General features: G+C 34.1%; 1 protein-coding gene across 1 annotated transcript in view; it reads left to right on the top strand.

Annotated features, from left to right (window-relative positions):
• The window catches only part of LOC127733293 (WD repeat-containing protein 91-like), a 36,333-nt gene extending 8,812 nt beyond the window's left edge, over positions 1 to 27,521 (top strand). The window contains exons 6-16 of the mRNA XM_052242653.1: positions 2,268 to 2,712; positions 6,193 to 6,322; positions 6,684 to 6,721; positions 7,396 to 7,490; positions 7,809 to 7,905; positions 10,351 to 10,445; positions 10,888 to 11,044; positions 11,714 to 11,822; positions 12,081 to 12,193; positions 21,589 to 21,777; positions 27,170 to 27,521. Coding sequence (XP_052098613.1) covers positions 2,268 to 2,712; positions 6,193 to 6,322; positions 6,684 to 6,721; positions 7,396 to 7,490; positions 7,809 to 7,905; positions 10,351 to 10,445; positions 10,888 to 11,044; positions 11,714 to 11,822; positions 12,081 to 12,193; positions 21,589 to 21,777; positions 27,170 to 27,334 — 1,633 coding nt within the window. The 3' untranslated portion in view covers positions 27,335 to 27,521. The remainder of the gene's footprint in view (positions 1 to 2,267; positions 2,713 to 6,192; positions 6,323 to 6,683; positions 6,722 to 7,395; positions 7,491 to 7,808; positions 7,906 to 10,350; positions 10,446 to 10,887; positions 11,045 to 11,713; positions 11,823 to 12,080; positions 12,194 to 21,588; positions 21,778 to 27,169) is intronic.
• Positions 27,522 to 27,696: the final 175 nt, after the last annotated feature.

The raw sequence follows: 27,696 nt of genomic DNA, 5'->3' as shown, positions 1-27,696 counted from the left end.
TTAATGACCCTTACATCAAGTTTTAAAAGCAGTTTCATTTGATTTTGTATTACCACTTCAGTTGTCCTATGAATTTCATTTTATTTATGTAAACTGTACATCAAACTTGAATCTGATGATAGAATGGGTTTAGAATCTGATTTTACATAGTTGATGAATTCAAAAATTCAATTTCCCATCTTGTAACTATGTTGGGCAGTCTTAAATTTCTAGTAAATGACAATCTAATTAAAATCATATTCTTTAAGTTTAATTAGATTGGGTAAGTGACATCTGGACCCATCAGAATGTTCAAAACAATAAAGTTTCCTTAAAGCAACACCAAATTTCAATTAGTTCATTTCGATCAGTATCTATAATTGTCTTTTACAATAGTCTTTTTATGCCTCCGCCGTATCGCAGGGGGCATTAAGTTTTACCCTTGTCCATCTGTACATCCGTCTGTACGTCCCAAAATTGGTTTCCGTTCTCTAACTTTAGTTTGCCTCAACCAAATGTTATGAAACTTATACACAATGCTTATTACCACAAAACACAGATCAAAAATTTGAATTTTGGTGGCATCCCTTTTACCGTTCTAGAGTTATGCCCCTTTACAAATGGAAAAATTGCTGAATTTTTCGTTTCTGTTCTCTAATTTTAGTTTGACTCAACCAAATGTTATAAAACTTATACATAATGCTTATTACCACAAAACACAGATCAAGTTTCAATTTTGGTGCCCGCTCGTGCGGGTGCACTCGACTCCAATCTTAATTGACTAGGATTGTCAGTTTTCCTATCGAAGGTCGGTGGTTTTCTCCGGGCACTCCGGCTTCCTCCACCAATAAAAACTGGCCGCCACGAAATAGCCCAAAAGTGGCGCTTAAAAGTGGCGTTAAAACACCAACAATCAATCAATCAATCAATCAATTTTGTTGACGTCACTTTTACCATTGTGGAGTTATGCCCCTTTACAAATGGAAAAATTGCTGAATTTTTCGTTTCCGTTCTTTAACTTCAGTTTGCCTCAACCAAATGTTATGAAACTTATACATAATGCTTATCACCACAAAACACAGACCAAGTGTGAATTTTGGTGGCGTCACTTTCACCGTTCTAGAGTTATGCCCCTTTACAAATGGAAAAATTCCTGAAATATTTGTTTCTGTTCTCTAACTTTAGTTTTGCCTCAACCAAATGTTATGAAACTTGTGCACAATGCTTATTACCACAAAACTCAGATCAAGTACAAATTTGGGTAGTGTCACTTTTACAGTTCTTGAGTTATAATACCCTTTATAACGTTGTATGCAAGCGGGGGCATCATCTGTGTCCCATGGACACATTCCCCATTTATTTTAAATCTTCACTCAGTCACATTTAAGATGGTACTAAGAACACTGGAAAATTTTTGAGAAATTAAAGAGAATAAGATGTGGGGTTTAATGTCAATGAGGCAGAAATTTTTAACAAATTTAGAGGTCAATATACAACTTTCAACAAACAAGTATAGATGATTAAGGTGAATTCGAAAGAAAAAAATACAATGCATTTGAAAATTTACTGCAGTATTTGAATACTATTAGGACTTTCAGTTGTTTCAATGGCATTGGTACACACTATGCCGATCCTTTTGAACCTTTTGTGTTTCAACAGGGTAACTTACCCATTAATCAATTTGTTAACTTAAGAGATATGGGTTAAAAATCAATATGGCAGTAACCCAAAGACATACCAAAACTCAACCCACTTATTATTGTGGTGGGTGGAGGAAGGTTATTTTTGTGTAACATATTTGCCATTTCTATTTTGCCTGTTTTTGTGCTTGAAGTTAATTAGTTACCATGTTTCTTGCAAATTGGTAAAAAGCATAAGCTTTTTTTAAATTGTTCTTCATCGTCAAATGATTATTTTCATTTGTCCATTCAAGCTACTTTGATTCTATGATTATAAGTTATAATTGTGTTACTTACTGTAATCTTTATTTATATCAATACATAGTTTGGTTTACAAATTCATATATACACTGCTCAGAATTCATAATTCTGAAAGTGATATCAAGGATGATATGATTTGGTTAATGACAGTATAAAAAGTGATCAATAAAACTGCTCCAGCTATAAGCTATAAAGTTTCTTTCTAATGGAGCCTGCCCAACTTGAACTATTTTCAACAAAATATATGCATTTTAAAAGAACTATTTTTGTATAGATTAAAATTTGTGAGGAAGAGTATTCATTTTCCTTTTGAATGTCCAGGGTTTTAAAGTAAGTTTGTTTTTACAGTGATACAGTTGAACAAGAAAAACAACAGAAAACTGGAAGAAAATTTTTCAAAATGCCGGCTACACCATTGGTAAGTAAGAAACCAGCAACCAAAGTCATCAAGAAAACAGAACCCGCCATTGAACAACAACCAATGAGTTCTTCACCATTGTCTCGTCAGCGAGGATTGAAACAGTTGATAAGTAACAATCAAAACAAACACCCACCAAATAGAGCAAATTCTAAATTAGAAACTGGAGCATCAAAGTCACCAAAAGACTTAAATCAAGGTCAAGAGATGTCTTTGATTTTGGATCAGGTTGAAAGAACACCAGCAGCAGATAATCAGAATAGTGCTGAAGTGACTCCTGTTCATCAAAAGATTCAGATGAAACAAAAAGACTTTGTTAAAGAAAGACAGGAACTTCTAGGGGATTCTGGGAAACAAAAGAAACGAGAACAAAAGGTTAGAGGATAAATAAGAATTTTAAGAGGTTTGCAAACACTTGAGTAGGTCAAAAAATGCATAATAAGATATAATGAAATCAAAATGGTATGTTTTTTCACAGGGTATAACTACTGTAGACAAAAAGGTATGTTTTTTCACAGGGTATAACTACTGTAGAGTTGATTCTATGCATGTATAATAATAGTTAATACCTACAGTCCATACCAGTAACTTAGTGGCCATAAAAAGACACCCACCCCCACCTGACTTTGGCTACTTTTCATGTTTTACAATTTTGAACTCTAAAAAGGCCGTTACAATTGTCATATTTTCATGAACACACATCTGGGAAGAGTTTTTGGACCATGAATTGCATGCTTGAAGTCCCTGCTGTCAAGACAGTTCAGCTTGGGCAGTTCTAAAAAAGTATGGAGGGTCATACGGGCCATCAAAGAATGGTGGTTGCTATCACGACTACAGGCGGGATTGGGGGCGAAGGGGTTATACGTATTTTATCATAATTGTCAAATTTGACTTCTGTTGGGTTTTAGGGGCGTTTTGAGGTGTAAAACTGACCAAAACACTCCTTAAAGGTTGAAAATCGAAAAAAAAAATATTTTTAGTTTAACTCATTCGACCCCAAGAGATTTCTGGAAAATCAGGCATTTTCGAAAATTTGCAAACACAAGCAAATTATATACAAATTAGTTGACTCTTGATGCTGTAACTGATGCTGATTTTTTAAACTATGTATTGAGATTTGGGGGCAGATGGCATGGATGAGGGGTGGGGTGGGAGGTGGTATATTTTCTGGTGGGTTTGAACCCACCCCTACTGAAAAATGGCCATTTTCAGTCTATTTTTCCATTTGATACGACCTTGAGAGGTGAACATTGACCAAACTGTGTTTCTTTGTCATTCAATTATTACCTTATAGTTACAGCAGTCCATCCATGCTGACTAGAAGGAAATGTGACTTATGTCCTTGCTGGGGAATTACTATTGGCAAGCCAGGTCTGCCTAAATGTCCGTTTTTAAAGATTTCTGACAAAACAGTGATTCAGATTTTACAGACAGATTTCTTTTGGCCATATTATACCTTCTTGTGTTCCTGTACTACCTATGCATGTATTTATGATAATAGTTCATACCTACAGCCAATACCAGTAACATAGTGGCCATAATAAGACTCCCACCCCCACCTGATTTTGGCTACTTTTCACATTTTTCCGATTTTGAACTCTAAAAAGGCCATTACAGTTGTCATATTTTCATAAACACACATCTGGGAAGAGTTTATGGACCATGAATTACATGATTGAACTCCCTGCTGTCAAGACAGTTCAGGTGGGGCAGTTCTAAAAAAAGTATGGAGGGTCATACCGGCCATCAAAGAATGGTGGTTGCAATCACGACTACAGGCGGGATTGGGGGCGAAGGGGTTAAGAGAAGTCCATTCAAGATATAATATTGATATTTGACTGGAGTATGTACCATTATATATACAGTATTAAATGTATTATACACATTGTATGCATGTTAAGTTATCACTGTAAATTTTGAAATTCCCATTTTAACTCCAGCTTTAGTAAGTGTTTTCAAAAGACATGTATGTTTACAAACAACAATCACAAAACTCTTTTTTAAAAAGCTTTAAATATGTATCCAATTACCTTAAATAACAACTGGTATACATACTGGAAGCATATTGTCCTCTAGAATAAATCAATAAACATGGCCTGTGTTTCTAAAAATATAACATACTGGTGGTGGAGGTAAAACTGTTGTTTTTGGCATAAGTCCCCCTGGGAAATGTAAAACATAGTAAAATGACTTTCTGCTGAATAAGTCTTTCATTGATATAAAGTTAAAACATCCTTACTTCTCAGTAGATAAGACTCCTGTCAGGTTTAATTCCTTTACATGTGGATGAGTAATAAAAGTCACAAAACATTAATTAGGCAGCAATTTCATTAACAGCCTTTAAGGCTTTGATTGTTAGTTGTTTTTGTGATTAGTATACATGTATATTTGATCAGTTTAGCCCTTTTCAACTGATTTTTATTGTTTTTTTATATGTTATGCTGTTACACCCCTATCCCAGGTTAACTGAGCAAAGGGCGCCTGCAAACATTTTTAACCCAGCCATTACCTGCGTATGCCTGAACAAAGTCAGGAACCTGTAATTCAGTAGTTGTTTTTTGTTGCTGTATAACATATTCATTTTTCTTTTATTGTTATGCCCCCCTGCAGTGGAGGGGGTATTAAGTTTTACCCCTATTCATCGGTAGTCACGTCCAAATTAGTTTCCGTTCTCTAACATTATTTTGACTCAACTAAATATTATGAAACTTACACACAATGCTTATTACCACCAAACTCAGATCAAGTTTGAATTTGGGAGGTGTCACTTTCAATGTTCTCGAGTAATGGCTCTTTATAAATGGAAAAAGTCGTTTCCACACTCTAATCTCAGTTTGCCTCATCTAAATGTTATGAAACTTATACACAATGCTTATTCCAACCAAACACAAATCAAATTGGGATTTTGATGGAGTCACTTTTGCTGTTATCAAGTTATGTCCCTTTATAAATGGAAAACTGCTAAATTTGTCATTTCTGCACTCTAACTTTAGTTTGCCTCAACCAAATGTTATGAAACTTATACACACTGCTTATTACCACCAAACACAGATCAAATTCTGATTTGGGTGGCGTCCCTTTTACTGTTCTTGAGTTATGTCCCTTTATTACGTTAAATGCAAGCAGGGGCATCTTCTGTGTCCCTTGGACACATTCTCCATTTATTTTTTCATTTTTGCCTATTATCTTTAAAACTATAATAGATAGGGAGAAACTTTAAAATGCAAAAATGATCAGCAAAACAAGTTCTACAAATAAGTCTGCATGGTCGACAAGATCTACCATTTAGACAATATAGAGGAAATCGTCCGACTACTCCTTATTGGAGTTATTGCCCTTTAATGACGATCTACAAAAAAGTCAAATTTTTTTCAAAATTGTTAGTAAACTCTCTATAGGAATGATTGCCCTTAAATGATGAACGCTAAGAGCAAAACTACACAGAAAAAAAGATCAGCAATAAAAAGATCAACAATAAAGAAATTTTTGTTATTCTATTCTAGTCTACAATATTGGAGTGTGTCCATTGTAAAAGATGCACATAGTCCTAGGTGAGCAACACAGGCTCTTTATAACCCCTAGTTTAGATATATCTATAACTGTAAAACCTTCATGGAATGTTATGAGACTTGGAAAGAAGTTTCTTAAACAAGAAATAGCATTTGAAGAAAAAGATTGATTTTTTGGTGTTTTATGGTATTTTACTGATAAATGGATTTGTGTGGTACTAATGCATTTAGTTAAAGTTTTATACATACATTCTTTAGTTGTTGTTTGACTACATTTTATCAATCATTTTGAATATGAACAATGAAACATTTTTTCTTTGTTACTAATATCTAATGAATACTTTAGCCTATTAGTGTTGGAGATACTCCATCATCTTCATCAGCTCAAACAGAAGAGATTACACATGAAGTTACACAAAGGTCACAAAGTCAACCCGCTCCTGAAACACCACCCATTAAAGACGTTAAATGTTCAGGTAAAATCAGTGTAAAGATAAAGTTTTACTGTGTGCTGTGCAAGTTCAAAGTGTAACAGAGCTGTTATTGATGTAATTATGAAAACATGGGATTTTTAAGTATTCATTATGGCTAACAAATTTTATTGGGTTACAGAAAGTTTTTGACTTGACTCCTATGCTATTTTCATGATTTACTGATAAATTAGTTTTGAATACTGAATCACCTTGGATAAATAGATACCATACTGATACATCTAGGCTCAAACATGTTCTTTTTAAGTTTTAAGGACCGATTTAAGTAACTCTATAATATCTAGCTAGCTACTGTACGTGCATTTGAAGTGAAAGACCGAAAAATATGTTGTTGTTTTTTTTCCAGATGAAACAGATAAATGTCCATTTCTACTGTTAAGCCAGGTTAGTTTGAATATTTACCAAAAGTTGAATTTTTTATTTATCCTTTTTGGTAAGCACAGTTATTAGCTCTAAAATGTGCTGTATGATAACATCTATGTATAAATATAATATAAGGGGTGTAATATATGATCATTTATAACTTTTACATCATCTATCACAACATACAGATACGTGACATGAATAAACATTGTTTTTAACGTATTTAATTATTTTCTTGCTCGTTTAAAGTGAAGAAATATAATTTCTAGAGTTCTGATCTTGGACATATTTATTAGTCCCTTGTGTGGTACTGACTGGTAGTCATTCTGCATTAATTAGAAGGTCAACAAATTGTTTTTATCCAGGCACTCCTAATCAAGTTTATAACCACAATGTTTTTTGCTAGTGGTTTCAGTACCTAACAAATATTTAAATAGATCTAGGTAAAATTCAAATTAGAATGACTAATAAAACACTAGACTGAGTTTTGGTGTAAGTCACCAGCTACATCTAGCATTTTAAGACCTTAATGAATTGATTTAAAAAAAATATTCAAAACTTTAAAAACAGTTACTTTAAGATTACTGCTTAAATTAACTTTCGTACATGTATTGTAATTTAAAAACAATATGGAAGATATAAATACATTTTCCCAGTACTGACCCAGTATAACACTATTTAATTTAATTTTATAGGAGGATTATATTGAACACAGAGCAGCCATATCCTACAGCAAGTTCAGTAATACAGGGCAGTATATTGCCAGTGTAGATGTCGATGGGGTAGTTAAGTATGTACCATTCACAATCACACTAAACTTATCAAAATGTTGTTTTTAGTTGATTTTATCTCACAAAGTCTGGATGGTGTACAATTTGAGATACATTTGAATGAAACTCTGGAAATACCAGTAAAGTAACGATTGTATTTTGATGATTCTTTAAAATTTGTACATATATGATTGAATGAACCAAAATGACCATACTCTCTAGAGTTTATTCCCAGGGTTATGCCCTTTTTGTTATGCTTAACCATTTACATGTTAGTCTTGATTAAACTATTTCCCATGCATTAATTTTAAATATTTTTCTGTACCGTGTTTTTGTAGAGTATGGAGTTGGAGTCCTCAGCCTACTACAGCTGCCACTGTTATGTCAAAGTCAGCATTCCTCTCTGTTGAGTGGACAACGAAGTCTGATAGATGGGTAAGTTCTTGTATAAACATGTCAACAATTGTGTACATATCAATAATGGCTATTCCAGCAAAAAAGGTATGGGAGGGTTGGACATACACCACATGAATTTTTCTGTGGGTACTAGGTTTGAAAGCATATACAATTCTGTTACAAATGGAAATAGAAATGGGCCATGGGATAAAAAAAGTGATGTCTAACCCCTCTGCAAATACATATATTCCTGCAATAACCCGTATAGAATTTCTTTGTCACACAAAATTAACAGATGTGATTAATTGTCAATGAGACAGCAACACATATAAAAAAGAGTTAAGGAAATAATTATCAAAAGGTCAATTTATGACTTTTAGCAGTAGTCAGAGACCCACAAGGTAAAAAGTCAGTTCACCTTATATAAAAAAAATCTCTTAAACAAAGTTTATTTAATAACATGTGAATCTTATGTCTGCTTTGTCAAAAGGCACCTATCATGGCTGCAAAACAATGAAAAGAACTGATTAGGGTCTATTTAACAATTTATATAACTAATAAAAAAGACAAACTGTACAACTTTTTGATTGAACAAAAATTTATATGATGTTTTGAAAAAATAATCAGTTTTAATTTTATATAGTTTCTCTAGGTTTAGCTATCTATAAAACCAGGTTTAATGCACTATTTTCTACAAAAGGAAATGCCTGTCCCAAACCAGGAATATGACAGCTGTTTTCCATTTGTTTGATATGGTTTGAGATTATGATTTTACCATTTGATAAGGACTTTCCGTTTTGAATTTTCCTTGGAGTTTGTATTTGTGTTATTTTACTTTTAATATTCTGTAATCTATTACTAAAATATTAGAAAAGACAATATTTGTATTGTACATTCATTTGATTATGATATTTCTAAGAGAAAAGCCTAACAGAATAATCAATACATGTTTTTTTTTTTTTAATTGGTAAGAAAAAATTATTGATTTATTGTTAGCTTAACACTCAGGGGCCTTGGTGGTTTTAGTGGTCTAAGTAGTACTACTGTATCACTATCCTGTCAACTCTGAGGTATTGACTTTTGAATTACGCAGGTAACAGGGGCGTTCGACTCCAATCTTAATTGATTAGGATTGCCAGTTGATGGTTCTCTCTGGGCACTCTGGCTTGCTCTACCAATATAAACTGGTCGCCACGTAATAGCAATTAGTGCTGAAAGGGGTGTTAAACACCAACAAACCAATCAATCAATCTTAACACTCAGAATGGTAAGAAAAGCACTGTTGAAAGTGCAAGACATGAAAATCTTGAAAATAATCCTATACTGTTACAGTACTGATACAAGTTTTGTCAGAGATATAAAATCTTGTATTTTAATGATTGAAATGTTCTTGTTTCACATTAAAGTAGATGGTAAATTGGACATTACTATCTAATTTGGAAAACATCAAAAGGAGTATGTTCGTTAAGGGCCCTATTTGGCCCTGGATATATGTTGATTGTTTAAGAAAAAATTCATGGCAGCTGTAGATTTGCTTTCATTTAACCATGGGTTGGACATTTATATTCGATTATTTTATCCCGAGCGATAGCGAATGGTGAAATATGAATATAAATGCCCAACCCATGGTTAAATGAAAACAAATCTACGACTGCCATGAATTATTTGGATTCTAATGGGACAAATTCTGTAATTTTGTCAACTGTGAAAGCCCTATTCACACAATTCTGTTTTGGCTGTTCCATTTTACCCCAATGATATAATATAATTCAATAATAAATGAAAAAAAAACATTCTTCACCTAAATTTGTTTTTTTTTTGTGTTATTTTATTACATTGTGAGGCATACAAGAAGCCTTAAAACACCGGGTGTTAACATTTGACGCGGGAAGCATACATATGACATCACCTTGTTTAGTTGCCAAAGAAGATAACATCATTTCCTGGAATTTTCGTTTTATGACATTTTACATTGATATAATAACTGAAATTGGCTGATTTGTTTATTTTGCATCAGAATAGAGATAACCGTATTGTATTAGAAGTTTGGCCTACGTAAAACGTGGGATTTACTGTAAAAAATTTAGTTCACCTGGTCGTATAAGTAAGATGGGAGTAACACTGAACAGCCAATTTTGTGTATCTATGCGTCTACGCTAAAAGTAGATATACAGTGATTATACTGGTTAAGGATATATAGGTCGTCATATTAGAATTCAAGATAAAAAGTGTTACAAGTTGATGAATAGAGATGTAAGAAAGTGAAATAGAAATATTTAAGTCTAGCTTTGCACCTCAAATAGGCCATAAATAGATATTTTGGGGGAGTATTAACAAAATTGTCTGGATTTCAACCTCATTTTTGTCTAGGAAACATAGAACTCAGGGTTTGACACCACTGTATATTAAAGTCAGATTTACAATGAGAACAATTTTACAGTGTGTCAATTTTTTTGCTCTAACCTTTTGATTATATGTTTTCAGTTGTTGCTAGGAAACAGATCTGGAAATATACGATTATTTGATGTGAAGGAGATGAAGTCATTTTATGAAGCATCTGCAGATGCTAGTTATCCTAGGTAATGTCAAAAACTATTTCTTATCATGTAATAGTTATGAAAAGATTAAGCTGTATGCCTTGTATAGGAAGTTTTCTTATTTAATTGGAAAAAACCTGTTTTACCCATTATTATTCTCCTAGTGATAGCAGAGTCATATAGTAAGAGGGAATGTCTCCATGTCAAAAAATCAATCTTCAGCATCTTCAATCTCGTAAACTATTTAATAGAGTTCAATAAAGATCTCAGTTTTAGGATAATATGATATTTTTTCCTATTAAGCATAATGATTGTCTGTTTGTTTGTAATTTTGTCCTGATCCCTTCCAGAATTATGCCATAATTGAAGATCATTTATTGTCCACAATTTGTTCCATTTCTATTTCAGAATAATCTCTTCATGTTCCAATCCAGCTTTATGATTGCTTGTTTGTGTCATTATTTTGTTTCCTTATACATTTCAGAATTATATCTTTATGTTCCAATCCAGCTGGAGGATCATTTGTGTGTTCTGCGAGTGTACATAGATCAAGATCAGCTTCAGGAAGTTCAGAGTTACAGGGTTATACTGGCAAAGTAGGAAAGCTGTCTTACTGGGACCTTAGAACAATGAAAATGATTGTAAGACATCAGCACTATAAAATGATTGATGTATTTTATGCTGTAAATTGGTCAATTTTAAGATATTAAGATATTATTCTTAACAGTTAATTTACAGTCAAGTAGTTGAATGTATAAATACATATTACTCACGATAGTTTTTTCACAATTCGGGGAATAAAAAGTGTAACAAAAATCCCAAACTCCAAGGCAATTCAAAAAGGTGTATCACAAGTGAAATTAATGTAAGAATTTAAAAATTTCATGTGAGGCCTCATATAATGTGTTGACCATTTGGCCTATGGAAATAGCTCAATGCGATGAATGATGATAATTTCTTTGATGAAGAAAAAAATGAAATTTTTTACCCAATGTAGCTATAGTTCACACAGATCCTGTTATATGGATTACACTTTCTTGCTTGAAATCAAAGAAATGTATACTATGACACTAAGATATGATAAGGGTACACTTGAAAAAGCAAACTTTTTTATGAAGAAAAATAAGTACTTTGTAAAACAAACAGTTTCATGCTATACATCAGTGGATTTTATCCTATAAAATGTGGTACTTATCCAATGTTCATTAATCATTTTAGGAATTAGAAGCAAAGCATTTTAATGCAGATGACTTGAAAATTAACCTTTGCTTTCTATAAGTACAACAAATCATATTTCCTTTTTATTTCAGCAACAGTTAAATTTAGATCCTGGTCCTGTTGCTATCAACTGTTGTTCCTACAATCATAATGGACAGTTATTATTGGCTGGTGCTGCTGATGGAAGGATCAGGCTATTCGGTTTGTTGCTTTCATAAATCTACTAAAGTAGAAATAATTGAATGTGTATATTTTCAAATGAAAATAATATTTATATTTTCCAACTGCTATCATGTAAAATAAATTATTGGAATTGTCAAAATTTGATGAAGTGCAAAGTGACAAAGGACTTGAAGGTATTATATCAGGCAGGCATGGATGAGTTGGGTTTAAAATTAATTTATAATCAATTAATTGCAGCTGGTAATTTATTTTATTTTACTTTGAGCCTTTTTGCAGATATGCAGCAGAACAACTGTATTTCACAATGGGAGGCTCACAATGGAGAAGTTTTATCATTACAATTTAGTTCTGATGAAAACATGTGCTACAGTTTAGGCACAGATGAAAAGGTAAACATTATTTTTATGCCTCCGCCATAGCATACATCCGTACGTCCCAAAATTGGTTTCCGTTCTCTAACTTGAGTTTGCCTAAACCAAATGTTAAGAAACTTATACACAATGCTTATTACCACAAAATACAGATCAAGTTTGAATTTTGGTGGCGTCACTTTAACTGTTCTAGAGTTATGTCCTTTATTAATGGAAAAATTCCAAAATTTTTAGTTTCCGTTCTCTAACTAAAGTTTGCCTCAATCAAATGTTATGAAACTTATACACAATGCTTATTACCACATAATACAGATCAAGTTTGAATTTTGGTGGCGTCACTGTCAAGTATTTTGCCGCTATTCTTTCACGGACTGTAACTAACGTTACCTTTGTAACGTCAACACGTTTATTACGTTATTGTAGTCATACAAGCAAGTAGAGTCATTAAAAGCAATTAGAACTGTTCACAAGTATTCTATTTACACAAGCGAAGTACTAACCAACTAAACCCAAACATTGGTGCCGTGACTCATGGAGAAGCTGAAAGCAATTCGTGGTGGACACAGAAGCGCCGTCACAAGACTAATCAATAGAACTAACCAGAAAATTTCAGAAAATGAAATCGAGAATCAAGAACTTTCGGCAGCCACAGACACTCTGATGAAGAAGAGGAACTTACTCGAAACTTTGGACACACAGATTCTAGATGGAACAGATGTCGGAGATATGGAACAGGAAATTTTGGATAGTGATGAATTCAATTTACATTTGGAAGTGTCAATTCACAAATTCAAGGACATTACATCAAACTCAGGAGCTAGCGTTCTAAAACCTACGGTGAGTGATTTTTTAAATCAAGGTCCAGCAGCACATATTTCAACACTTCCAACAACAAGCAATATTAATCACAACACAAATCAGACGCAGGATGCTATTCAAAGCACTTTTGTAAATCACGAAGCAAACGCAACTTATAACCCTTCTCTGAATTTCTATCATAGACTACCAAAGTTAGACTTGCCTTCATTTTTGGGAGGTATTTTACACTGGCAGACATTTTGGGATTCGTTTGAATCAACCGTACACCAGAACCCTGCTCTTACAAACATACAAAAGTTTAGTTATTTAAATTCACAACTCCATTACGAAGCAGCACAGTGTATTACAGGGTTAGCCCTAACCAACGCAAACTATAATCAAGCAATTAATTTACTGAAGGAGCGTTACGGTCAACAACAGAAAATTATCAACGCACACATGCAAAATCTTCTTGATTTACCAAGTCCTTCATTTACCCTCAGTAGTATTAAGTCATTTTATGACAGATTGGAAGCGAACATCAGGGGACTTGAACCCCTAGGTCAGACGCAAGATACATATGGATCCCTTCTTGTACCCATAATTTTCGGGAAACTACCCGCAGAAATGAGGAAAAACTTAACACGGGAACACAGAAAAAATAGCTGGGATATAATATCGCTGCGTGAAGCTTTAGCAAAGGAGATGTATGTACAAGAGGCTGGTAATGTTAATACATGTATGTCCGATAATATGACATCAACTGCGTCTTTTCACACAGGAGCCGTTCCTAAGACAAGCACAAATAAACAACAATTTAGGGGAAATCAGATCAAGACCATGAATACACGCTTGACAACTAAACCATGTGTATATTGCAAACAGTCGCATTCGTCAGTAGATTGTACAAACATTGTAGACCACGAAAAAAGCTTTACCATAGTTAAACAGAAAAACCTTTGTTTCAATTGTCTCGGAAATCATAAAGTTTCAGAATGCCGTTCTAAATTTAAATGCCGTAAATGTAATAACAAACATCACACAAGCCTATGAATAAAGACAAGACAAAATTACACGATGAGCAGACAACCGCATCTGTAAATACAGTTGATATTGAAGAGGGAAATAGTAACACATCTATATTTTACACTTCTTCAACATTGCCCATGCAATCTAGAACTGATGTACTACTGAAAACAGCAATTTCACCAGTTTGGACAGGAAACCAGACCGTATCCACAAATATACTGCTAGACGAAGGCTCACAGAAATCTTTCATTTCAGAAAATTTAGCTACAACATTACAAATTACATCATTAAGGGAATACCACACGACTTTATGACACAATAATCAGACTATCAAAGTTGGTGATGTCACATTTTAATACTCTAGGAATGACAGTCTATAAATATTCAATACACATAGCAGTCTATCAATGGTAACACAAATACACAGAGTCAATATAAGTCTATCTAATGTTCATAAGCTTAGAGAAAGCATTCTGTTTGTTGTTTTGGTACACTTGTCTTTGACGGTTAGACTGCCACTGACGGAGTGCCGGTTTTGGGTCAAAGTCTTTGACAGAAACACCAACTAATCCTATGCGCATCAGCTGATCCAAAGTGTCGGTGCTGGTCTTGCATCGGAGCTTTGTCTTTATAAGGTTTTGCCTAGAAAACCCACGCTCACACTCTACACTAGAAACTGGTAGGACACTGGCGATCTCAATTAAGCTTACAATGTTAACAAATTGGTCTTTCATTGGTGTCACTTCTGTAAGTAGCTCAGCAGGGCTCAGATGTCTAAAGTTGTTGAAAATTATATACTTGATTGTACTCCATTCTTGTAAGGTGGTGTCTTTGTCAAAGCTGGTGTAATGACTGGTCAGTGTGGACAGTTGACTGGTTCCGTAGTGGGGTAAGTCGGAAATGTTGACTGGAAAGGAGGCTGGTTCGAATATAGTGAAGGCCTCAAATATCTTTGAGTCTGGAAATCTGTCTTTTATGTTGTCAGTAAGAGTTGATACCAGATGAACAACTTTGTCAGGAAGGTGGGCATCTCTTGGTGAGCGGCTGAAGTCGATACCTTTGAAGTTCTCTTGTTCAGTTGTTGCTAGGATGAACTGAGACAGAAGTGGCCCAAAAGATGGTTGGTCAGTTAGGTACTCGGCTGATAAGGCAGTCAGGAACCCATCAACTTGTAGTCGGACGGTGCTGTAAGATAGCTCTCTCTGTTGCAGTGCCTTACTAAGGATGTTGATCTTGCTGAAGATATCACTCAGGAAGTGGAGCAGGAAGAGGAACTTGTAGGATGTCATGTGATGCACCATGGAACTTGCTACTATATCACTGTCACCTTGGTCTGATACCATATGGACTATCGAAACTAGGGATCTTCTTAAGTTGTCTAATGCATGGCCCCTAGAGAACCATCGGACTTTGTGGACATCTAGTGGATTCAGCTGTGGATCGTCTAGGATTGTTTGCCATGTACGGAGCTCTGACAGGTTGGATGGTGACCTCTTGAAATATGTGTAGACTGTTTTGATGATGCTCTCTATAAATTTGATTTCTGGAATCTCTTTGGATAGGTCAACACATGCTAGGGCTAGACGATGAGCAACACAGTGCATCTCTATCAGATATGGACTGTTCTCTTTTAGGAGCTGGGATACACCAGTGTGTTTACCGATCATGACAGCTGCACCATCGGATCCCATACCGTACAGCTTGGAAAGGTCAACATCATTTGCTTGCAGGTAGGCTATAAGTTGGCTGGTTATGGCAACACTGTCGCAGGCAGTCAGGTTTATCAATTTGGAGTAGGTGATCTTAAGTTTGGCATCTTTCAAATAGCTGAGGTACAATATCAAGTGTTTCTGTGTAGATAGGTCGGTGGACTCGTCAATCATTATAGAGAACGCTGGACTGTCTTTTACATCTTGCAAAACGGTCTGCACAATCTGGGAGGAAATAATTTTGATGAATTCTGAGCAAGCTGTACCTTCTTGGTACATTGTCGATGTTATAGGTGCTCCATTCATCTTGGACAGCTCATTCAGGGACTGGTACTTGTCGATAGGTAAATTTTCTTTGGCAATGTAGTAAGCATTTCTAAACAGTGTTGTCATGGCATCATCTGTTTTTTCATACACCTTCTCTACCATCGTCTTAAGTTTGTTGTCTTTGGCTGCTTCATCAGACTTTAAGGATTGAACATGATCATTGGAACTTGCATGGTCTACTAAGGTGGACTTTCTGAAGTTGCAGGCCCCGGGATATACAAAATTGTTTTTCTTTTTGTGTTTCTGGCAGATGGTGCAGAACATGGCATTACGTATACTGTCAAAGGTAAGCCATGCGAACAACTGCAACCATTTGGCATTGAAAGATCTGGCATTTTTGGCAGGTTTCTGGTTTTCATCTGACGACTCTCTTTTACGCTTATTCATTGTTGGAACTTATTATGAATTTATATTTAATATTCAAAGCTTTTATACCAGCAAAAATAACCTTGAAACAATTAAAGAAAAACGCCCATGAATTCTGTTGGTCTTTACAGAGAGAATGTATGGCTTCACTTGGGTAAAAATCGGAAGTATAGCCAGGAAAACAAAAGAAAGGATAACGCCCATTACATTCTGTGAGTAAGATGGTTTCAAAAAATCGGAAGTGCAAAAAAAACAAAAAAAAATCGAGGTTGTTCATTCGCTGAGTATATTTCTTAAATAAGCTGTATGGCTTCAAATCTAAATTACGTTATTTAGTTTTAATTCCTTTTTTAAACATTTTTTTTTAATTCTGCATTCCTATAAATTATAGGCTTTACCACTTTTGCAAATCTATTAATATCTTTATCTGCCATTTCCTACCGAAAAGTTAAATAAGATTATCAATTAACCCATGTTGATCCCCATTTTCCATGCGCAAACTCAGTAAACATAAATCTATATTTAACAAACGTTGACCAAATCAGCTGATCGATTATAAATGGATTATATGTTTTATTTGGATAAAAATTGACAGATTCTCTAGTCAACAGTGTTATTTGTCTTCTTTAATGAATAAAATAATATCTGTTTGGGAAAATCTAGGTCAGAATGGTTAAAACGTTAAATTTGATGCACAGCAAATCGCCATATTGTTTTTATTGCTTAACAGGTGTTTACAGGTGAGATTTGTGTACATGGCCTTTATGGCTTTAATCAAGACAATAACGACACCCAAGCCGAATTCAAACTTCCTGGACATTGATTACTATCCTCACGTGGTGATAATTACTATGTAAACAAACCTAGTGGCTTCAACCCAGACTTACCCCACGCTGTGACTCGACAGAGTCCTGTACATTGTTTTCACTTACATTATAGAATAAACAACAGACTAATGATAAATATTATTAAATTACTAACACAAATCAATAAAATTTTTATTTTGTCTCAAACAAATCTATTTTTCTTGATGACCTGAAAACAAAAATAAGTTCAAAATGGCGACCGATAAAACCCTGATCTCAATGAAATGACCAAAATTATTTCTGTAAAAAAAAAAAAAAGACCAAAATCCCAATAAATCATTTCGGTCTTTTCAGTTTCCAAATCGGTCATGTCTGGCATATATGACTGTTTCTGGACCCTTGGTGATGTGGTTCAAATACATGAAGATTCGCCTAGAATTAATTGGAAGCTAGCCATTGTAGATGAATTATTGGTTGGCAAGGATGGACTCGTTAGAGCAGTAAATTTGCGTACAAACAATGGACATTCAAATCGTCCAATTTCAAAGTTATATCTGATAGAGGTTTCTTGCGATTTGTTTCAATCAACATCTGACACCAAAGAACGTAAATCGAAGAAGGACGCCAGGGAAAAGATTCGCCAATTGATGTCTTAATTGAATACTTATACAGACTTTAATTTTTCAAATGATTTTTATTTTCTACATACATTGACTTTTAAGTTAAACTGTGCATATTTGTGATATCTATGTATTTACTAGGAATTTTTATCATTTTTACTTCTCGGCGCCCCAGTGTTAAGTATTTTGCCGCTATTCTTTCACGGACTGTAACTAACGTTACCTTTGTAATGTCAGCACGTTTATTACGTTATTGTAGTCATACAAGCAAGTAGAGTCATTAAAAGCAATTAGAATTGTTCACACGTATTCTATTTACACAAGCGAAGTACCAACCAACTAAACCCAAACAGTCACTCTAACTGTTCTGGAGTTATGCCCCTTTATAAATGAAAAAATTACAAAATTTTTAGTTTCCGTTCTCTAACTTAAGTTGCCTCAACCAAATGTTATGAAACTTATACACAATGCTCATTACAACAAAACACAGATCAAGTTGAATTTTTGTGGCGTCACTTTAACCATTATCGAGTTATGCCCCTTTATAAATAAAAAAATTGCAAAATTTTTAGTTTCCATTCTGTAACTTGAGTTTGCCCCAACCAAACATTTTGAAACCTATACACAATACTTATTACCACAAAACTCAGATCTAGTACAAATTTGGGTAGCGTCACTTTTATTGTTTTTGAGTTATGTCCCTTTATAATGTTGTATGCAAGCGGGGGCATCATCTGTGTCCATGGGGACACATTTTCCATTTATTGTTTTATTTTTCTGTAAACATACTGTCGCCATCTTTGAAAAATTCTGATAAGGAAAGTACAGTTATATCTTGCATTTTATGTAAATAGATTTTGAGGCCATTAGACTTTCCACCTTTACCAAATTAGCATGTTCAAAGATTTATACTAAAAAATTCTGATTTCGGGACACTAAATGCCTTCAAAGATATTAATGATACTTGATATATATTATCACAGGCGCTTGGGTATATGATACAGATATTTTTTTTTGATTTTTTTTTTTTTTTGGATTAAAATATTCAATTTTCTATATTTATACTACATACCTACGGACTTTTTCGGAACATCTCTGCAAGTACACATGAAACAAATAAAGTGATACGATGATTTCCGAACTATTACTGAAATAAACAAACAGATATGATGGACGAAGAACAAGATCAAGCCTTTAATTTGATTATAAGTAGTCATAATGCAAACCCCCCCCCCCCCCCAAAAAAAATAATAAAAAAAATTATCAAATCAAATGGTCCATGACTTAATTTTTTAAATTCTTTTCATGAGACAATTTTGTGTGAGCATTTGTATATTCATAAATTACCATGAAACTATGTTTTCCTTCGTAATTTCTTCCTTTGGTTGACTTGCCATTATTTCTAAAACAGATCTTTTCTTTTTTCAGCAATGAAAAAGTTGCACCTTTTTGATAATAGTTCGGAAATCATCGTATCACTTTATTTGTTTCATGTGTACTTGCAGAGATGTTCCGAAAAAGTCTGGGAAAAAATTACTTCCCTTTAACAAAAGTTCGGGAAAAAGTAACTTCCCCTGAATATTAACAGTAAACTTCCGGGCTCGTAAATGTGAAAGTAGTGAAAATAGTCAAAATCTTTTTATTATATGCTTGAGATGGACTAAAAATGTAACGAACAATACCAATTTGATAAAAAGAAACGACGTCTGCGATCGGAATGCGAGAAAGTCACGTTTTCCATAAAAATCGATGGGGAATCCAGGTAGGTCAATTTTATTATTTATTTATAGCACGCAAGATGGCGCCGAGTTAGTTGCCTTTTTGTTTCTTAGTGTGGATAGTAAAATGGGGGTTGTCTCAGAGTTGGTAAACTCACTCGAAACTAGGTGAGACGTGGGGCAATATGTGTAATTGATTTTACATAGGCGGTAATGATAACGTTTTCCTCTGTAGCACAGTCCATATTGTAAATTTGGATATGCATGATGGCTCATTTCGAAGCTGAGACATTTTCATATATGTGGTTAAATTTTCGGGGTACGAAGTGTTATTCATTTTTCCGTAAATTAGCACACCCCGAAAATCCTTTCGTGATGCGGCTCCTGGTGGTAAAAAATCCTTTTTTTCACACAATAAGTTCTTTGAAAATTTAATACTTTGCATACATTTAATAACTGCATAGTTTTTACGCATTTATTCTATGGTCCTCTACTTTTCAAATCAACACAAATGGTTAAGCTCTGTCATTTGTTAAAAATAGAAACATGTCCAATATCACTACACAGAGATTTTTTGTTTACGCACAACTTTTGTGTTCCTCAATTTGAGGCGCATTAGGGATATTGACCCAGCAGTAGTGATAGATATGTAGTATAAATATAGAAAATTGAATATTTTGATAAAAAAAAAAAAAAAAAAATCAAAAAAATATCTGTATCATATACCCAAGCGTCTGTGGATATTATTATTGCCACTGCCAGAGATTGTGTCAAGAATTAAGACTGGAATGTATGTCTTCAAAGTCAAGCTGTCAAACATCGTTGAAATATACAAAGTCAGATCGGAATTTTAAATGCCTTAAAGGTTAATAATGATGCTTGAAGTTAATGTCGCCAACCACCAGACATTGTATGTTCAAACAAGGTCAGAATGTCTGTCTGCATGGTCAATGTCAATTTTTATCAGCATTCCAATGAACCTTTACAATAACAATATGTCTAGAAATTTTAAGCTACATTTTCATAGAATAGAGAATGGAAATGGGGAATGTGTCAAATAGACAACAACCCGATCAAAGAGCAGAAAACAGCCCAAGGCCACCAATAGGTCTTCAATTCAGGGAGAAAAATCCCACACCTGGAGGTGGGCTTCAGCTGGCCCCTAAACAATAATGTATACTAAAATTGAGAATGGAAATGGGAAATATGTCAAAGAGACAACAACCCGACCAAAGAGCAGATAACAGCTGAAGGCCACCAATGGGTCTTCAACGCAGCGAGAAAATCCTGCACCCGGAGGTGGTCATCAGCTGGCCCCTTAATAAAATTGTGTACTGGTTCAGTGTAAATGGACGTCACACTTAACTCCAAAACATATAAAGGAACTAAAATTAAAAAAACATACAAGACTAACAAAGGCCAGAGGCTCCTGACTTGGGACAGGCGCAAAAATGTGGCGGGGTTAATCATGTTTTGTGAGATCTCAACCCTCCCCCTATACCTCTAGCCAATGTAGAACAAAGAAACACATAGCAATAAGCACAGTAAAACTCAGTTTAAAAGAAGTCCGAGTCTGATGTTAGAATAGGTAAGTAAAGAAACTAAGCAAAATGACAATGATACATAAATTAACAAAGGACTACTAGCAGTTAGTCCAGCGAAATGGACGCCATACTAAACACCGAAAAAATACAAATGAACCAAAATTTAAAAAACTCACAAGACTAACAAAGGATAGAGGTTCCTGACTTGGAACAGGCGCAAAATGTGGCAGGGTTAAACATTTAGCAATGAAGTGGAGATAAAGTCTTATAGGATTGTATGCTTTATTTTATCACCTTGCACTTGGATGACTTGACTGTGGTTTTCTACAGCAGTTGGTTAAAATTTATGACCAGTTGAACAGTTTGTTTTCATAAAACAAATTGCAATAGGGTAAGAATTTTGAATGAACTACAATAGATGGAGAGCAACTCTTACAGTCAAGTCACAGTATGTTAAGCTGTAAGGGAACTAACAGCTACTGATTTTGTTTTTCAGTTTTATCAGTGGAACATTCACAAACCAGACAAGTCTAGAGAACTTCCACTCCACTCTGGTGCTGCTCTACCATTCCTGTCAAGTGGGTTAACAGCTAGTAAAGAGATACCTAAAGGGAGATTGTTTGCTTTTGACCCAGAGGGGCAGTATTTGATTTCATGTGATAAAATGGCTGGATCTCTTTACAAGGTAGATTTCATGGAGTATATTTTTTCCAGAATATGACATGGTATGAATATCATAATTTTATGATTTTACTGGAGGTAAAATGATACATTCTTGCTATAAAATATGAGAAGTTTGAGAGAAAAAATAGCAAAATCCGACTTCAGACTAAAAACATTCATGATACAAATGTTTCAAAGCTTCACATTTAGAGTTGATTGATAATAAAAAATAAAGATTTCTGTGTTTTCCCATTGTTCCCATGCTATAGTAAAGAGATTGCTGCATGAATGATTTTCCTTTAGTTAGGAAAGAGAAAATGAACTGCATTTGTGACACATATTACTCATGATAGCATTTGAGCTCACCTGGCCCAAAGGGCCAAGTGAGCTTTTCTCATCACTTGGCGTCCGGCATCCGTCGTCCGTCGTCGTCGTCGTTAACTTTTACAAAAATCTTCTCCTCTGAAACTACTTGGCTAAATTAAACCAAACTTGGCCACAATCATTATTGGGGTATCTAGTTTAAAAAATGTGTCCGGTGACTCGGCCAACCAACCAAGATGGCCGCCATGGCTAAAAATAGAACATAGGGGTAAAATGTAGATTTTGGCTTATATCTCTGAAACCAAAGCATTTAGAGCAAATCTGACATGGGGGTAAAATTGTTTATCAGGTCAAGATCTATCTGCCCTGAAATTTTCAGATGAATCTGACAACCCGTTGTTGGGTTGCTGCCCCTGAATTGGTAATTTTAAGGAAATTTAGCCGTTTTTAAACGACCGCAAAAAAATTTTGTGGTCGTATATTGGTATGACGTTGGCGTCGTCGTCGTCCGGCGTCGTCGTCCTAATACACACTGGTGGGGTTCTTTGATATGCTGAATCTAACCATGAATTTAGATTTTTTATTTGTGGGCCCCGCTATCAAATTGGTTCATATTGAGGTCAAAAGGGTCCAAAATTAAACTTTCTTTGATTTCATCAAAAATTGAATTATTAGGGTTCTTTGATATTCCAAATCTAACTGTATATTCTAGATTTTTAATTTTAAGTCCCGTTTTTTAAATTGGTCTACATTAAGGTCCAAAGGGTCCAAAATTAAACTTAGTTTGATTTTAGCAAAAATTTAATTCTTGGGGTTCTTTGATATGCTGAATCTAAACATGTGTTTAGATTTTTGATTATGGGCCCAGTTTTCAAGTTGGTCCAAGTTGGGGTCCAAAATTAAACTTTGTTTGATTTCAACAAAAATTGAATATATGGGGTTCTTTGATATGCTGAATCTAACCATGTATTTTGATTTTGGACATTGGACCATAATAGGTAAATTAAAAAAATTCAAGTTCTTAGACCACATTCTTTCTGTGTCAGAAACCTATGCTGAGTCAAATATTTAATAACAATCCAAATTCAGAGCTGTATCAAGCTTGAATGTTGTGTCCATACTTACCCCAACTGTTCAGGGTTCGACCTCTGCGGTCGTATCAAGCTGCGCCCTAGCGAAGCATTTTATTGGTTATTATCTTGAATATTATTATAGATAGAGATAAACTGTAAACAGCAATAATGTTCAGCAAAGTAAGATCTACAAATAAGTCAACTTGACCAAAATGGTCAGTTGACCCCTTAAGGAGTTATTGCCCTTTATAGTCTATTTTTAACCATTTTTCATAAATTTTTGTAATCTTTTACAAAATCTTCTCCTCTGAAACTACTAAGACAAATTTAACCAAACTTGTCCACAATCATCATTAGGGTATCTAGTTTAAAAAATGTGTCCGATGACCCCGCCCACGAAACAAGATGGCCGACATGGCTAAAAAATTGTACATAGGGAAAAAGGCTTTTTTTTGGCTCATATCTCTGAAACCAAAGCCTTTAGAGCAAATCTGACAGGATAAAATTGTTCATTAGGTCAAGATCTATCTGCCCTGAAATTTTCAGACCAATCAGGCAACACGTTGTTGGGTTGCTGCCCCTGAATTGGTAATTTTAAGAAAATTTTGCAGCATTTGGTTATTATCTTGAATATTATTATAGATAGAGATAAACTAAACAGCAATAATGTACAGCAAAATAAGATCTATTAATAAGTCAACATGACCAAAATTATCAATTGACCCCTTAAGGTGTTATTGCCCTTTATAGTCAATTTTTTACAATTTTCATAAATTTTGTAAATTTTTACAAAATATTTTCTACTGTAACTACTGGGCCAAGTTCATTATAGATAGAGATAATTGTAAGCAGCAAGAATGTTCAGTAAAGCAAGATCTACAAACACATCACCATCACCAAAACACAATTTTGTCATGAATCCATCTGTGTCCTTTGTTTAATATGCACATAGACCAAGGTGAGCGACACAGGCTCTTTAGAGCCTCTAGTTCACAATATTTAACAAAAATATTAAACTACAAGGCAAATTCAAAAAGGGGAAGTCCATAAAAACTGACAAAATCAAAGGATATCAATAACAGAATAAGTGAAAAACAACTGCCATATTCCTGACTTGATGCAGGCACTTTCCGAAGAAAATGGTGGGTTAAACCTGGTTTTATAGCTAGCTTTACCTCCCACTTGTATGAAAGTTGCTGTAAGTATAGTGAAATGTATTCATCAATCAGATACTTAGATATTAAACTTCATTATAAACCATGTAGGCACATACAAGTAGCGAAAAAAGGAATAACTTCTGTTCATTCAATAAAATACTGTAAATTCAAAATTTGGATTGTATAAAAAACATGTAGAGATACCAAAACAAATATGTTAAAGGAGAATTCAGAAAATGTAAAGGTTGAGGGCAGTATACATGGTATACAAACAAGACAAATCTGAAGCTACAAGACAGATGAATTTACTGCCAAACACAGATATTTATGAAGAGCAAACACAGAAATTAAAGTCCCTTGAAAGCAGTGAATGAAAACAGGTGGTATAAAAGGGATAAGATATCCTGCTTCACATGTTACACCAAATTATTTGATAATACAAATTTAATCAGGTAAGATGACTGAAGTTTAAAGTTCAAGAATATATGTCTTATTAATTTTGTTAACTTGTCATTTTTTTTTTCATTTTATCCCTTGTGTTTCAAAATCAATATTATTGATATTTTTTTAATTCAAGCATTTTTTTCAATTTTTATACGACCGCAAAAAATTTTTGCGGTCGTATATTGGTATGACGTTGGCGTTGTCGTCGTCGTCCGAAGACACATTGGTTTTCGCACTATAACTTTAGTTTAAGTGAATGGATCCCTATGAAATTTTACCATAAGGTTAAATACCACAAAAGGAAGGTTGGGATTGATTTTGGGGGTTATGGTACCAACAGTTAAGGAATGAGGGGCCAAAAATAAGCATTTTCTAGTTTCCAGACAATAACTTGTGGAACGGTGTATGGATCTCTCTGAAATTATACCACAAGTTTCCATACCACAAAGGGGTGGTTATGGCTCAAACCGTTTAGGAATTAGGGGCAAAAAAGGGGGAAAAACAAGGTTGTCCTGGTTAATGGACAAATACTTTAGTACAAAACATAATTTAAAGCAGTGTAAGGGAGATAAATCAAATACATCATTTGAATTACCTCCCTTACACTGCTTTTAAATAATGTATAAAGTAATGGTTAATGAACGATTAAGACAATTTAAAAGCAGTGTAAGGGAGGTAATCCAAATACAACGTTTTGATTACTACCCTTACACTGCTTTTAAATTATGTTTAAAGAAATGCATATTTATAAAGGAAGACCAGTAAAAATATCTGCAAATGTTGCATCTTTTTTTTTTTACAAAAAAATCCATATGAAAGATTTGACACCATATTTTAAATTCTATTATAAAATAGATTTATGGTAAATTTAAATGGGTAATTATGGTTGCAAACTCCATTGGAAATTTGAATTGAGATAATGACCATATCTTGAGGGAAAGAATTTTTTGGGGGAAAAAGGGGGGGGGGGGGTCAATTTTTTCTCATTTCAGATTTCAGAAATAAAAAAGAATTATTCTTCAAATATTATTTTTTTTTCAAATTTCAAATATTGAAAAATTTCAAGAAGTAATCTTTAATTGCACAGTATGGTGCATTAGATTTGTAAAATCTTTGACCACATTTATTTCTTTGTTATGTCGAATCTAGCCATGTATTTAGATTTTAATTTTGGGTCCAGTTTTCAAATTGGTCTACATTAAGGTCCAAAGGGTCCAAAATTAAACTTAGTTTGATTTTAACAAAAATTGAATTCTTGGGGTTCTTTGATATGCTGAATCTAAACATGTATTTAGATTTTTGATTTTGGGCCCAGTTTTCAAGTTGGTCCAAATTGGGGTCCAAAATTAAACTTTGTTTGATTTCAACAAAAATTGAATAAATGGGGTTCTTTGATATGCTGAATCTAACCATGTATTTAGATTTTTTATTTGTTGGCCCCGCTATCAAATTGGTTCATATTGAGGTCAAAAGGGTCCAAAATTAAACTTTGTTTGATTTCATCATAAATTGAATTATTGGGGTTCTTTGATATGCCAAATCCAACCGTGTATTTAGATTTTTAATTTTGGGTCCCGTTTTTTAAATTGGTCTACATTAAGGTCCGAAGGGTCCAAAATTAAATTTAGTTTGATTTTAACAAAAATTGAATTCTTGGGGTTCTTTGATATGCTGAATCTAAACATGTGTTTAGATTTTTGATTATGGGCCCAGTTTTCAAGTTGGTCCAAGTTTGGGTCCAAAATTAAACTTTGTTTGATTTCAACAAAAATTGAATATATGGGGTTCTTTGATATGCTGAATCTAACCATGAATTTTGATTTTTTGGGCCCCGTTATCAAATTGGTCCACATTGAGGTCAAAAGGGTCCAATATTAAACTTTGTTTGATTTCATCAAAAATTGAAATCTTTGGATTCTTTGATATGCTGAATCTAACCATGTATTTAGAATTTGGATATTGGACCATAATAGGTAAATTAAAATTTTTTAAGTTCTTAGACCACATTCATTCTGTGTCAGAAACCTATGCGGTGTCAAATATTTAATCACAATCCAAATTCAGAGCTGTATCAAGCTTGAATGTTGTGTCCATACTTGCCCCAACTGTTCAGGGTTCGACCTCTGCGGTAGTATCAAGCTGCGCCCAGCGGAGCATTTTATTTGGTTTTCATTTCTTCAAAATATTTCTACATTTTTGTTTCTTAACCATATGGTAAGGTAAAAGTAAATTGTATTAAATGTCATAGAAGGTGTAAGCCAGGATGAACTATTCAAGTTCCTCATGGGTAGGTGGTTAAACATCCCAGTAGTAGTAGTACCAATTATTCTACACATCATTCAGTCATAGACTTCAATACTTATTTAAAAAGCAATTAACCCAAACATACAGTTTAACAATTTTTGTTATATTTCAGATAAAAACTGGAGAAAATGCAGTCTTTAATAGAGTGATGGAAGTAAAGGGACACACATCTTCTGTAACTACAGTAGACTGGTCCCCTAATATTGATACTCAGATGTGCTTGACTGGAGCCATGGATGGAAAGATAAGAGTTACCACTCTTCTTTCAGAGAAATGATTTACATCATGCTAGATTCATTTGTATCAAAAACAGTTCTTGGATAATAGACAGATCAGAGTTGATCTCTCTTCTTTTTCCAGAGAAATATCTTACAGTGTACTAACAGAAGTATGCCTTAGCATAACATATCTGTCAAATGAAAAATGTGCAATATTTTTTGTTTACAATTAAATGATAATCTACACCTATGAAGTTCTAATTTTGTTTTAAAAGACAGTTTCTGTCTTTATTCCATGGCATAGGCCTCTTATTGGTCACTGACCAGGGTCAACAACAGGGATTCCAAAACAGTCATATTTGCCTGACAAATTTGTTTCTTTCAATAAATATCCAGATATAGTATCACTGAAATGAAACTG

The sequence above is a fragment of the Mytilus californianus genome, unplaced genomic scaffold, assembly GCF_021869535.1.
Source record: "Mytilus californianus isolate M0D057914Y unplaced genomic scaffold, xbMytCali1.0.p SCAF_3, whole genome shotgun sequence".
Taxonomy (NCBI): Eukaryota; Metazoa; Mollusca; class Bivalvia; order Mytilida; family Mytilidae; genus Mytilus; species Mytilus californianus.
This window is presented reverse-complemented; position numbering and strand designations above follow the sequence as displayed.